At 35.3% G+C, this 13,265-nt stretch overlaps 3 protein-coding genes and 1 long non-coding RNA gene across 11 annotated transcripts; 2 read left to right on the plus strand and 2 right to left on the minus strand.

Annotated features, from left to right (window-relative positions):
- Positions 1-290: 290 nt before the first annotated feature.
- LOC109852938 (T-cell activation inhibitor, mitochondrial) lies at positions 291-3,612 on the minus strand. 2 transcript variants are annotated; one of them, XM_020424569.1, is made up of 8 exons: positions 3,226-3,612; positions 2,999-3,113; positions 2,282-2,670; positions 1,863-2,175; positions 1,677-1,777; positions 1,473-1,634; positions 1,244-1,375; positions 291-1,146 (listed from the first exon to the last, which is right to left on the minus strand). In XM_020424569.1, exons 1-8 carry the CDS (start codon positions 3,249-3,251, stop codon positions 912-914), a joined length of 1,473 nt encoding a protein of 490 aa, XP_020280158.1. In that variant the 5' UTR covers positions 3,252-3,612; the 3' UTR covers positions 291-911. The 2 variants fall into 2 exon arrangements, with proteins under 2 accessions (XP_020280158.1, XP_020280159.1); XM_020424570.1 differs by having other exon boundaries at positions 1,473-1,616; positions 3,226-3,610.
- A 128-nt stretch (positions 3,613-3,740) lies between these two features.
- LOC109852939 (alpha-1,3-mannosyl-glycoprotein 2-beta-N-acetylglucosaminyltransferase) lies at positions 3,741-8,030 on the plus strand. 7 transcript variants are annotated; one of them, XM_020424576.1, is made up of 13 exons: positions 3,741-3,833; positions 4,198-4,459; positions 4,641-5,084; positions 5,192-5,321; positions 5,416-5,521; positions 5,615-5,787; positions 6,051-6,281; positions 6,403-6,541; positions 6,647-6,875; positions 6,995-7,099; positions 7,195-7,285; positions 7,372-7,542; positions 7,639-8,030. In XM_020424576.1, exons 4-13 carry the CDS (start codon positions 5,214-5,216, stop codon positions 7,750-7,752), a joined length of 1,467 nt encoding a protein of 488 aa, XP_020280165.1. In that variant the 5' UTR covers positions 3,741-3,833; positions 4,198-4,459; positions 4,641-5,084; positions 5,192-5,213; the 3' UTR covers positions 7,753-8,030. The 7 variants fall into 7 exon arrangements, with proteins under 7 accessions (XP_020280165.1, XP_020280162.1, XP_020280166.1 ...); XM_020424573.1 differs by lacking the exon at positions 3,741-3,833 and having other exon boundaries at positions 3,956-4,459; positions 4,641-4,893; positions 5,004-5,084; XM_020424577.1 differs by lacking the exon at positions 3,741-3,833 and adding an exon at positions 3,956-4,095.
- Positions 8,031-8,606: 576 nt separating this feature from the next.
- On the minus strand, positions 8,607-10,230 carry LOC109852934 (NADH dehydrogenase [ubiquinone] 1 alpha subcomplex subunit 8). Its single transcript, XM_020424567.1, has 3 exons — positions 9,892-10,230; positions 9,256-9,431; positions 8,607-9,141 (listed from the first exon to the last, which is right to left on the minus strand). The coding sequence occupies exons 1-3, from the start codon at positions 10,018-10,020 to the stop codon at positions 8,919-8,921; spliced, it is 528 nt and encodes a 175-aa protein (XP_020280156.1). The 5' UTR covers positions 10,021-10,230; the 3' UTR covers positions 8,607-8,918.
- A 738-nt stretch (positions 10,231-10,968) lies between these two features.
- Positions 10,969-12,161, plus strand: LOC109852930. The gene is made up of 3 exons (XR_002250058.1): positions 10,969-11,049; positions 11,275-11,423; positions 11,651-12,161. It is a non-coding gene; the product is annotated as an uncharacterized LOC109852930 (long non-coding RNA).
- The last annotated feature ends 1,104 nt before the right edge of the window (positions 12,162-13,265 follow it).

Here is a 13,265-nt window from a genome sequence, read left to right on the forward strand (position 1 = left end):
TGTACTATACAATAAGAAGAAATACAATATAACACAAATACAGGAAGTATGTCATGGCTGCATGATATGCAGCCTATATTTATTTACATTTATGTCATGATATACTTACACCATGGGAAAACGTGCGATTTTTCGGAAAGCAGAGATCTAAGAGTATAGGTAAGTAGGTAAATGTTTCCAGTTCGTAAATGAACGAACGTAGATAAACCTCCGCGTGTGAGAAAATATCCAACTCGTCTTTATTATTTGAGTAATATATATTCTAGCAGGTAATATTTTCTTTACAAAAATATGGAAAATTTTTCTACTTTTATTGTATCTTAATTAGATCTCTCCATAGAATACATACGTATACAATCGTCTTGCGCTTACAGTTGATAAGAAATCGCTTAAAAAATATGTATACAACGAACTGTCGTACACAATGAGTATAGCGCTATTTTGAGCTGTTCATCGGAATTAAGACTTATCTAATAAAATTAAGAAAAATCTTAATTCTCTTACATTTTTTGTGTTCTCCAATCTCCTCTTGATATCGCAAGTAGAAATACAAATTTATGCATTTCTCGCAAAATCTCACCACCTTCCAAAAACTTTGCAAAGTTTTAAAACGATAACTCAAATTTGTTCTGACAAGAAAAAAAAATGCATTTTGTCATATGTTCAAAATTAATAGAATAACATTCTCTCAAAATGTGCGTAAATGTACACATTATTCATTAATTAATAATTAATAATTTTTTTTATCTTTTATGTTCAATTTTTCTATTAGTTGCTGCTTTTTACATCATTATAATCATTTAATTGTATTACTTATGTGTCTTCAGAAATCAAACTTAGATTTTTTACTCGCACTTATTGGTGATATAAATTTGCGCTAACATCTTTATGACTTAGGTTAATACGTTGAATTAAAATTTCCAGTCCCATGGCACACAAAGAACACCGTCGCTCATAACAGAATAATAATGAGTAACCCAGAGCATAACACCCTCGAGAGACGGTGCTAATTCCTTCTTGTGCAGAAGCAATTGTTCGCAACACTGTATCATTAGATCTGGTGTAATGCTATCGTCTTTGTTGAGAGCTGCCAAGCCCAATTCTTTAATGGTTTTACGATGGAGTTCTCGTTCCACGTGTTTTATACTGCAAAAAATACACATGCCCATGTAGTAATTTATATAAATTAACTATCAACAGTGTATTTATTTTGAAAATGCTTAAATGTTTATGAAATTCTTACTTATTATAATGATTTAGTTTCTTCGTAGCTTCTTCCAAGTTTTCCGTGATAAAATTTACTAAGAGAAAGCTTGGACAGGAGGATGGCACGATAAATTGTCCCGTTGGTGACAGCATCAAAGGACCTGCTTCGCTACATTAATAGAATTACAAAACACAAGTTGTACAGAAATGTTTGCTTTTGCAGAGAATTCGAGCGAAAAATGATGAATTTTAACTTCAATACTAACGCTTCGATCACAATTTCGTAAGCTGACAAATCGGCCGGCCAAGAATTCGGATACTTCCTCTTACCCCGATAATCTGAGAGCGTGGTTATGAGCTGTCGTAGTTGTCGCTCGTATTGACCGACCATTACTTTAGGCATGAATTTCCTGCACATATAGAGGACTCTAAGCCTTACCATAACTCAAATAATACGTTATATTACGCACCGTCGACCAACTTTAATGTTGAGCAGAACTTGAGACACCGCCTTCTCAAACGCCGGTAATTTTACCAATAGAGAGTCATGTTTTCTAACATTCTTTATCAACTGCAAACAAGAAAATACATACGTCAATATACATGTGTAAATTTTTCATTTCTAGATCTGGTGAATTATATTATTTTCAACTTACATCGAGCCAATTGTGCCTGACCTCGCCTGAATTCAGCATGACAGTACCTTCTAAACTAACGCCGGTATCGTTGGCAAATACGAGAGTTCGATTCCTCAACACTTCCATCGATTCCGGATGGTGTTCCGCCAAGGCTCGAAAAGCTAATAAACAACCACGGTAATGAGCGATATTCCAACCGCAATCCCATACGATGTCTTTCAGTCCCAAATTTGTGCACAATATTTTCTCTAGTTTTTCTACCTCTTCCCTCATTGGCCTACATGCTTCAAGCTTAACATGCGCCTCATTAATGTGTTTATCTAGATACGCCCTAATCAAAATAACACATATAGAGATATACAACATTAAGTCGTATATACGTTAAGCTTGCATATTACATTAGTGACGTCTATTCAATGCCGATCTCTTTAGCTTACTTCAATGTGTCTGGTTCTAAATTGATCTTTCGTTTCATTATAATTGACGCATAAATGGGATCATCCTCCAATTCTGAAAAATCCACGTTCTCTCCGGAATACGAGCGCTGCCAAAATCGAGATTTGTGTCTCGCGACAGGAGGCTTCTGTTCCTCGATTTTGTCGACGAACGTTGTTGGTAAATCGCATGTTTTTAAAATAGAGAGTATCGTTTGCCTCAGATCCTTCTCTTTTAACTGTATTTTGACAAGCGTGAATTTGCCAGCCTTGACTTCTTTCTCATCTTTGGAACGCAGATAAAAAGGCAATGTGGTCGGCCGTATCGGTTGTTTCTGTTGTAAAGTTTCTAAGATCGAGCTCAGTTGCTTCAAAGAGTTCTCGTTTACTGTCTGCAAAAATTAATGTTACAGTTAAAATAATATTTTACGATGTTTCTTGTATTTGCAATCTTTTTATTTCACTTTTCAATATATTTACTTTATTTTACAATTTTATCCTTAAAAAAAAACACGGAAGATATAATGCAAAATAATTTTTCACATAATATAAAAAAAAAAGATAAAATACAGCAAGCAAATTTCACATCTATATATGTATGTGAGATAAATATAGAGATCGGCGCAAAGCCAAATTGAGCGATAAAGCAGTGTGTATTTAAAATAGAGACATACTTTATATGTTACATTTTGTGTCTTTAATTGAACAATGGGGTCTTACTCTTTGCGTGGGATACTGGCCGAACAAATCGGGATGAACGGTGAAGTAGAACGGCCTGAGCGCGGTGGAGACCTCGCTGGTGCTCAGAGCCCTTACAGCATCTCGTCTGCAAAAACTACAAGAAAGAGTTTGTCAGTGTATAATTTTGTTATCGCGCGAAAGAGGAAAAGATCGTTGTTGTCGCGCGAAAATAAATAATCGAGAAAACTCTGACTCCAAACATTTACCATCTTCCGAGTGTCGCGCAGTACATCTCGTCCGAGCTTTTTGTGTCTCACACGATTATTTTCTTATCGCATAACTCAATGAATCACGCAGCGGACACGACAAGTGTCACGTCCTCGGAAAATATCGTCTATTTCTTCTTCAAACGAGACACGTTCGCTCTATTCGAGACACGCGTTATCTCGCTTTCTCCGCGAAAGCGTCTTTGTATCTTCAAGATTCGATTCTGAAGGTTCGCGATTCAAAAATAGAACGTCGCGCGAGTCATTCTGTGCAGCAAGACGACGTAAAAATTACTGACGCACACTGGAACGCGCATTGTGATGAGATCGCGACTGACTGGCGGAATTGACGATTATTGTTGACAATGAACTGCTGTGCTGTGATAACATACTCGCGCGAAATTAATGCGTGTTCGATCAATTAACTTGAGAACGCAGCGCTCTTCAGAGATTAATGCGAACTACGTGATGTTTATCTGTGAAATAAAAAATCGCTATTGTCGATAACATCTGGTGCGCGTCCGTGCTACACATCCTTGCACAGAGTTCTTTTTCTCAACACACGCAACACACAAAAATATAAAACAAAAATAATCTCATATTTACAGGTGCACATTATTTTTCATAAAAAATATATTTGTTTTTATATACTTATATCGTAATAATATATTTACATTTAAACAGAAAACGACATATTTTTCACGCAATTTTAAATAACAAAGCAATCTTTTCTGGAAAAAAATATTTTGTTTTAATTCTGAGAGGAAAAGTCACCAAAAATGCATGCTGTTCACGCATTTGTGTGTGTGTGTGTACGTGTGTACGTGTATATCAGTTACGCGCGTGTCTGCTGCTGCATATTATCAAACGGTTGAAAACATCGGCGATAGAAAATGATAAAAAACGTCGATTCGTGGAGTAACCGCCACACTGTTATTACGATAATTATTGCCACGTTAAATATTGTTTTAGATTACACCGGACACTCTCAACCGCAATAGAGCGTATTACGCAGAGAGGAACGCGTTTGTGATAGCTTCCAAACTCTCTGTCCGCAGCATCATTACGGGAATCGTCAGGTCAAGTCTCTCGGTCTTCGCTTTACACACGTAAATTCCCCCCGTCACTTCCGAAGATGAGTCGTGTCAATTTCGCGCAAACTTAATTAACGGACAGTGAAGCGGGTCGGGAATTAGCTCAAGTGACTGCTTATTGCACTTCCTGTGTCATAATGGTAAGTAACCTACGTGTACACATTACGTTTGCAAAATGTTTGTCAAATCGCTATTGGTGACGTTCGAGTGATAAAAGTGTTTTTTTTTTTTTTTCCCCAATGCCGCTACAGAATTTTTATCCGTATCGTCGTCGTCGTGAGGAATGATCTGAATAATGTGACTGGTGAATGTTAATTTCAGCAAATTTCTCTGTATTTCGTCGTGTCGTTGGCTATTAAACGCTCTACGTGCACACATATGTTAAGAGTAAAATCCTTTTCTGCCGGTGTAACGCAGATCTTTAACAGTATTCAACAGTAGTTTGTTGTATTGCAGACTATGTATGAGTTTTGTTTGAAAAACATGGCGTGTGATGATGCTTTTTATATGATTTATGTGTCAGATATTTCCTAATTATAGATATATATATGATAAATACGATATGATAAATATGGTAAGTAATTTCTTGGAATACATTGCTGCGTCAATATCGTCATCTGTCATTGCATCATAATGAAATCGTTACAGTTCTCGTTATAGCTGTCCTTGTTTTTGTCTTTGTAGAAAAAACAAACTCTCAGAAGGTTTTAAGAATCCATGTATCATAAATATGCATTGACTTGTGCTGCAACGTATGGAACTGTTGTGCGTATCTGTCTGTCTTCATCTTTCAAACAATCTGCATCTTCTGATTGTGTAACAATATAACATGACACAGATGCATATATGATACTAATAGTGGTATGTTACAGATAAGCTGACATTGGTTTTGTCATGCTGAACAAATTAGTCAGTATTATTTTTGGCTCCCTTGTCTTATGGGCTGTGGCTACATACTTTTTATTTTTAAGTCAACAGTCAGTTGGCAAGGATCATGAGAAGGTAAAGACAGAAATGTTATATGTTTTTTTTTTAAGAATAAAAGAAAATGTAAATAAAATAATAATTGTTATTAATAAGATATTCTTATTACCAGGATAAACTGTCAAATCAAATTAGCAGATTAGAAAAACAAGTGAAACAACAAATAATTATAAATCAGGAACTTCTCGAAGGAATTAACGAAAGCAAACGTCGTAAAAGTAAGAATAATAATAAGAACACACGCGTTACATAACAATTTATATTGTAAAAAGATGAATGTATAGTTATAAAGATATACATTTTTTTTCTAGAGGAACATCATAAATCAAATGTCCAATTACCAGAAAAAGAAGTAGAAAAAGATAAATATAAGAAAGATGAAGTCACAAGAACTAAGAACATCTTGTTGCAGAAGATCGAAGATACGAATAAGTGGGAAAACTCTAAAACCGAACAGAAGTCAACATATAATACGATCTTATCTGTAATATATAAATCTACATAAGAAACTTTTAATATTAAAATTCTTTTTTTTCGGCTAGTTCCGTCACTTCCGATTAGGTCGATTGTTCCAATTCGAACATACCAACTGTCATTGATCGATTAACCAAATTTAACCAATTGATTAATGAGTAATTTAATCAAAGATGATGAAACTAGCTCATCATTTCGACGATTTGTGTTAAAACATTTATTATTACAAGTGAGTTCTCTTTAATCTTCTTACTGTTTCTCTTTTTTTTTCAGACCGAGTCAATATACAGTACTCCTTCACGGCACAAACTACCAGATGGATCTCCAATAATAGCTATTTTAGTTGTTTCTTGTAATCGTGTAACAGTAGGTCGCTGTCTAGATCAATTGATAAAGTTAAGACCTAACAAAGAACAATTCCCAATAGTTGTGTCACAAGACTGTGATCATCGACAAACTGCTGAAGTTATAGCAAGATATGGGAACGAACTACTACACGTAAAGGTATACTGTTTGTGCGCGTATTGCTGTATTTATTATATTTAACAACTTTTATGTTACTGAAACATCTTATAGTACTCTCGCTTCTTTTGTAATGAATGCAACGCTTTTAAATTTATTTCAGCAACCTGATCAATCAGATATTGAAATACCACCCAAAGAGAAGAAATTCAGAGGATATTTCAAAATCGCACGTCACTACAAGTGGGCGTTAAATAAAGTATTTGTGAATCTTGGATACAGTACTGCAATTATAGTAGAAGGTTAATAGACTCTATCATTTATTTAACAGCAAATATAGCATCAATTTTTGAAATACCTAATAGAGAATGAGATAAGATTAAAACTTGTTTCAAATTCTTGTCTAGATGACTTAGATATTGCTCCAGACTTTTATGAATACTTCCTAGGAACTTATCCTCTACTAGTAAATGACACCTCTCTGTGGTGTGTGTCAGCATGGAATGATAATGGCAAAGCTGGCTTGGTGGACGAACACGCACCGCATTTACTTTATAGAACGGACTTCTTCCCTGGTCTAGGTTGGATGCTTACGCGCGATTTGTGGCTGGAACTTGCACCAAAATGGCCCAAGTCGTGAGTACTAGTAAAATTTTATTATTACAGTTCTATTTATTTTTTTTTTTGTTGATATTCTAAATATAATAGTCCCAATTATATATTTCTCACAATATATATTTCACTCTTTTATTCAGATATTGGGACGATTGGATAAGACAACCGGAACAGCGTAAGAATAGAGCCTGCATTCGTCCAGAAATATCGCGAACCAGAACATTTGGCAAACTTGGAGTTAGCAAGTACTTATCCATAATATGTTAACACGAAATAAGAAGCATAGCTGAAAGTTAGTTTGATCAACAGAATATAAAAATTATCTCTATTATTTTTCTAGCGGCTTATTTTTTGAAAAACACTTAAAGTACATCAAGCTGAATGAACAATTTGTGCCTTTCACCAAGATGAATCTATCCTATTTGCTAAAAGTAAGGAAACAAATATTAGATTGTCCGGCAAGTGCACATGTGTGCAAAGTGAATTTATAATTTGTTTATTTCTCTTTTACACGCAGGATAACTACGATATAGCTTTTGTCAACCAAGTGTATCAGTCGACAGTCGTAAGCTATCTGGAATTGAAGAGCGGGAATATACTTGCCCCTGGCCCCGTGCGAATACCTTATTATACCCGTCAGTCGTTTAAAAACACTACCAAATTGCTCGGTTTAATGGACGATTTCAGGGTAAAAATATTTCTTTATTTTTTTCGACGAGATTTCTATTTTATACACGTTTCAAGTTATATGGCGTCAAAAAATAATGCAATTATGATATTACAGAGCGGTGTACCTAGGTCCGGATATCGTGGTGTGGTAACATTTTTTTATAACGGGAGACGTGTGCATTTAGCGCCAAGTGCAAACTGGAGCGGTTATGATATCACATGGAGCTAACACATGATTATCATGTCTCATTTCTAATATTTTCCAAAAGTATTGTGTGCATTTGTTGTTTGGCAAATTAGGTAATTTATTTATCTATTGCGCGATAAACCGACTGGTAACATTTTCCTCTTTGTGCTGCGATAAAATAAGCTATGTCCTTCCCAGAATTGAAATTGCATTCCTCACATGACCGATAATTAAACATAAGTTTTCAGAAATTTACATTTAAAATAATATATAAGTTTGTAAATATGATATGTTTGTATATATAGTATGTATAGAATCATTTTTACAGTGAGATATATATATAATTATATGTAATTTATATATATCGCTGTAATATTAATATATATATATATATAACATTTAATATACATATATATACATATGTATATTAAGACCTATTTTATTTCGTACGAACTGATAAGATTTTTCCTAGTATAAAAAAATTGATTATTCGTTGTAAATAGGAGAAATTGTAGCAATATTGAGAAAGCAATACTTTCTGTTACCTGCCAGATATCTTCCAAAGTGAGAATTGTGTTGATGTACATGTGTTGATATTTTGCTCGTACCGCTTTTACGGATATAAACATTTTTGTTGTGACAAAATTGCATGATAAAGTATATAATTTTATCGAAAATACATTGCTGATTCTTCTCCCGCAAAACACTATGAGTGAACTGTGCGTTATATTATTATTCTCGTCTCTTGTACTATCTGTTCTCAGTTTAACCCGAATTAAGTTGTTTTCGTAATCAAAATATCTGCAACACTGTTTCTTTTTTACTGTGCATAATAATAAAAATTTTGTGACGTTAGATTTTTATACGTGTGCAATTGTGGTGAAATAAAAAAAAAGTTACACTTTATAAACCTTTGTATTTATATACACATGTATAAGGTGTAACAACAATAATTAATGAAATCATTCGTGTTTCATTTTGTTGTTCATAAATTTATATTCACAATACATGTACAATGCAGTTCTATACATTTTTCATACGAAACGAATGTTTCTACAATGTTGAGAAGCACACTGCAAATTGCACACATGTATTACATACACGTATACACTTGATTCCCTATAATTGTCTAGTTATTACCTGATACGATCTGTGGAATTTGGTAAACACAACATTTGCAGCGGCGGCTGTCGAATCGTTGCGGCAGCTTACGATTTAAACCACAAGCGATTGTGATATTTCGACTTTTCGCGTGGTTCGTCAGGCGACAGACCAGGAGTGTAATCTGGATACGTTATAGACTCGTCTTTCGACGGCCGAGGTCTGGATGTATCATGAACTTTAGCCTCGCAGAAATATCCAAACGGTGGACGTTCTATGTTCATTTTCTCACGAACGCATTGATCCAGAGCTGCTTGTGTCTTTCGGCATCTGCGTGATATTCACGTTACCATTAAAATACATATTGATGCAAAATTATACAGATGAAGAATCAGTTTTAAGTCTTTTCCCCTTGCCATGCGCAACAATAAAAATGTAACATACGGAGAAAATTCGAGCGTTCCGGATGATCTCTCAAGGCAGTACATGTACGCGTTAAAATCTTCGAAGCAGTTTTTCTTCATTTTCTTGAGAACATCTAACGCGCAGGCGGTCACGGCTTTTCCCTCGTTGAGACAACGGCGCGGATCTCTCTCCTCATGTCTGCACAACATAAATTCCTGAAAAGGAGAAATCAACTTCTCACAATCGAGAGACTCTTGGAGTATCTTAGACGGACTTTCGACCTGGAATACCTTCTCTGAAATTTATGAAAAATCTAATTTAGTTTTCAAAAATTCTCGTTATCTAATTCTCTTGCGGATTTCACGCTTGTTGTCACAGTGTGTACGCGTGCGTGTGTACTTGAACGGGATTTGTTCGAGAAAAAACAACCGATCATTTATCACATGACAATTTCGTTCGTTTCTCGAGTGAGATCAATGCGAAATGATGAATGAGAGTCAGTAGCGAAGGTGTTTCAGATGAAATGTTACGTATCGAGACAATTTATTTACATGAGACACTCCGTGTCAAAGAACTGTGATCGCATTATGTAATCTTCGGTGGGAAAATGCATGTAAATAAATGCGTGTCACAATAGCGAGATCCAATTGTGCACGCGTGGAGACTGTAACTCACATTGTTGTACCACTCGCAAGCCTTGCCGATGTACACAGAAGCGGTTTGCAGGACCGGCCAGCTGACGTTCAGCTCTGGAACGGTTAACTCGCTCTCCTCAGGTAGCACAGTTTCCACCGTCGCGGCCATATTTTTTTACTTTACGACTGCGCTTCGATCAAGTGACTTGTTTATTTAATTAACAACAAGTCAAGGTCAACGCGCGGGAAATTTCCCCACGAAATCACTTTCCGTAATTTCGATGCGAATTCGTAGAATCAGAGAGAAGACCTGAGAACAGTCCAAGGCCGCATCTTACCTGTTATTGCTTTTCCGCCCGGTGCGCTATGGTTCACGATGGTGCACGACGTTGCAACCACGTAGCCACGTTCACGAGCGGTTTGTCGATGCGCACGTCTATCGGTTCTATTCCGTGCTAAGTCCACAACAAGTGCGGTTATGTTCACTGTAGAGCGCTAGCGAATAGAAAAAAGCGAAAAACAGGACGATGACAGCTAAAATACGACCGGGACTGCTCTCAGTCTTCTCTCTGGTATTGTTTTATCCACTAGATTAATTTGCGATATTCGTATTTCTATCGCTTTTTCTCTCGCAAGCTGTTGCCTTCTTGGCGTGCGTTCTAATTGCGCGCGCCGCCGCGCGCGGTTCGATACTTCGAGAATCGCAATTTCGCGCGCTTCGATACTCGTTCCGGCGGGCAGACGCAGTAGACGCGCGACACGGAGCGGAACTTCTCGTTCGAATCAAGGTATTTTTTGCAATTGTTGTCGTCTCGCGCCTAAATATCAGTAATAAACATGTGTCGCAAAACAGTCGGCGTTCAGAATAATACGTTAATTAGTAATCGCGCGCTCGCCGAAAACGATACGAACAAGTTTATAACGATGAAGTTGTTTCGCGGCGCTCGCGAGACGAAAAAGGACAACGCGGAGAGAATTACGTTCAAATTCGTCTCGTTGTTTCTCTCTCGCGTTCATTATTTGTTCATTATTTCTCGCGCGCGAATATCAATAGTTCGTGTGTGTCGCAAAGTAACGAGTATACGTATTGATGCGTAAATTGTATCGCGCGAATCTCAACAATCGGCGGGCAATACGATCAATCCGTATCGCGGGCCGAGCGAATCCAATGATCTACAGAGCAAACAAGTGCAATCAAGTAATAAATATCTTCTTGAATTATTACCTATTATAAAATAATATTAATTAATATGAAATTATTTATAAGAGTTATATATTTATCTATATTGCACGGTAATTTATTAGAAAATATAACATTACAAAATATAAGTACGAATAAATAATTAATACAGTTAAATATATATTGGTACGCGGTATGATTTTGAATATATATTTATATTACTTTCTTTTTCTTTTTCACAAGTAAGAAGCAAGAGGGAAGTAAACAAGGAGTGAAGGAGTGGGGAGAAGGAGAAGTAGCGGGACGCGGTATGCATCGTCATTCTTTTGGTTGTTTGTTCGCCCGTTCGCTTAGCATGAGATATCGCATCTCAAAAACGTGATAATGCAAAGGTTTGTTTTTTTTTATAAATTAACAATAATATCTACATTAAGCACTGCAACGAACATTTTTCATATTGAAAAATATATTATTCTCTTAAGATAATATCGCGTCTTTAATATTTTTGTAGCTATTTGTGACAAAAATATTATTAATTTTTCTTTTATATTATTTTTTGTTTTAAGATAATGCAAAAAGTGACTGCCTAATTAGTTTTCTTCTGCTTTTTGGTGTTTAGAACGCATTCGCGCAGAGGAAAGATGAGATTTGTTTTGCGAAGAACCAGTTCGGAGCCAATAGGGTGCTGGCACGAAGGTATGTTGTTTTCGCAAACATTTTCATATAATAACTTACAACCGTCAAGTATTTTCTTATAAAAACTTTTGAAATTCTTACTTTTCTAAAGCTCAAATATATTGGGATTTTTAAATAAACGTTAAAAACGTTACTTAGCTTACGTCAACAATAAAGAGAACTTTTTTTTTGTTACAGAGTGTGACGTATGCAGAAAGTGGCCAAGCGCTCAGTGAGTACACTTTTTTTTTGTGGTGGTGGTTTAAAATCAGTGCGAAGCGCGCGTGTAGATCTTTGTTTTTACGAGTCTTGAAACATCGAGCACATAATTTGAATATATTCTGTATTGATATATATGCAATTATGTTTAAGATTCACATTAAAATATTATGTTTTGTAACAATAAGATATGAAAAGAATTATGCTCGAATCTATATAAGAAGTTGAAAGAAAGAAACGAAGAAATGATATGTTGCCATTTTTTTTAAAACCTGCTAGACGTACATGTCAATATAATTTTACATAATAAGATATTATTTGGTACATAATCAAATATTTTATTTGATATTTTTATAAAGTGTTCTCGATGTTTCAATCTCCGTCACAGCGGAAGTTTTGTCCGCTCTGTCAGCGTCAAAATCGACGCTTGAATTGCGCCATAAATGCAAGTCTTAGATAATTTAATATCGTGATTATTTCGCGTAAAATAGTAGATTTACTTTAATTATTTTACTACATTTTCGTAATATTCTTTTTACAGTTTTTTATTTCATTATATTTGAATATTTCGAAAGATTAATCATATCTATATTTTATAAAAATAAAATCGCGAAAAAGAGAGAAACAAAGATATTATTATAAAAAACTATTATAAGAAACAAAGATATTCTATCATTTATTTATTAAAATCTAATTATTATCTACACGAAATCGATTTTTTGTCGTCTACTGAAGTATTGAATTCGATTTCTTTCATATACGAATTCGCGATAATTAGGTCGGTTTGTTTTATTTAACTTCGCGATAATTTAAAAGTGTGCGCGTATTACATAGAATAGTTTTATTATACAATTCGCACAAAAGTATATTATCGTGCTTCGGTTGAATATAAAATTGAACTGCAGGAAAGTCTTCGCAGTGACACACTGCGGAGCCAACAACGAGATTTGCGTAACAGTATTACGCAAATAATAGATAACACATCGAAATAAACCGAAATTCTCGTTTCGATATGAAAACTTTATTCAAGTTTTTTTAAGTGTCAAATCGAGTGATTAAAGTGTAGACTTTGAAAAAGTATAGACTTTGAACTGTATGAAAACTTAAATTTCGCGTGTGTATTGAATATATTTCGCGTCTTCCGCGTCGCGAGTGACAAAAAGTGCTACGACTTTGAGGGAACGACGCAAAGCCTGTTGGATCATCACTTCCATGGAGTTGGAGAGGATCGAGGGTTGGAGAGGAAGATACATCGATGGACGACGAAGGGACCGCACAAATGTTAGTTACAAAATCAACTTTTATCGCTTGTTTCTTTCAGCTAACAGTTTTTTACATCT

The sequence above is a fragment of the Pseudomyrmex gracilis genome, unplaced genomic scaffold (genome assembly GCF_002006095.1).
Source record: "Pseudomyrmex gracilis isolate BER0280 unplaced genomic scaffold, ASM200609v1 scaffold_40, whole genome shotgun sequence".
NCBI classification, from domain to species: Eukaryota; Metazoa; Arthropoda; class Insecta; order Hymenoptera; family Formicidae; genus Pseudomyrmex; species Pseudomyrmex gracilis.

Bases quoted from the DNA above. Each gene is read 5' to 3' on its own strand.
- LOC109852934 (XM_020424567.1), bottom strand. From the start codon at position 10,020: ATGGCCGCGACGGTGGAAACTGTGCTACCTGAGGAGAGCGAGTTAACC. The intron at 9,432-9,891 runs GTGAGTTACAGT...TCTCCTTTTCAG, and splicing joins CTTGCGAGTGGTACAACAAT to GAATTTATGTTGTGCAGACA. The intron at 9,142-9,255 runs GTATGTTACATT...AATATCACGCAG, and splicing joins GGAACGCTCGAATTTTCTCC to ATGCCGAAAGACACAAGCAG.
- LOC109852939 (XM_020424576.1), top strand. From the start codon at position 5,214: ATGCTGAACAAATTAGTCAGTATTATTTTTGGCTCCCTTGTCTTATGG. The intron at 5,322-5,415 runs GTAAAGACAGAA...TCTTATTACCAG, and splicing joins TTGGCAAGGATCATGAGAAG to GATAAACTGTCAAATCAAAT. The intron at 7,286-7,371 runs GTAAGGAAACAA...TTTTACACGCAG, and splicing joins ATCTATCCTATTTGCTAAAA to GATAACTACGATATAGCTTT.
- LOC109852938 (XM_020424569.1), bottom strand. From the start codon at position 3,251: ATGTACTGCGCGACACTCGGAAGATG. The intron at 1,635-1,676 runs GTGCGTAATATA...GGTAAGGCTTAG, and splicing joins AACATTAAAGTTGGTCGACG to AGTCCTCTATATGTGCAGGA. The intron at 1,376-1,472 runs GTTAGTATTGAA...CTATTAATGTAG, and splicing joins TACGAAATTGTGATCGAAGC to CGAAGCAGGTCCTTTGATGC.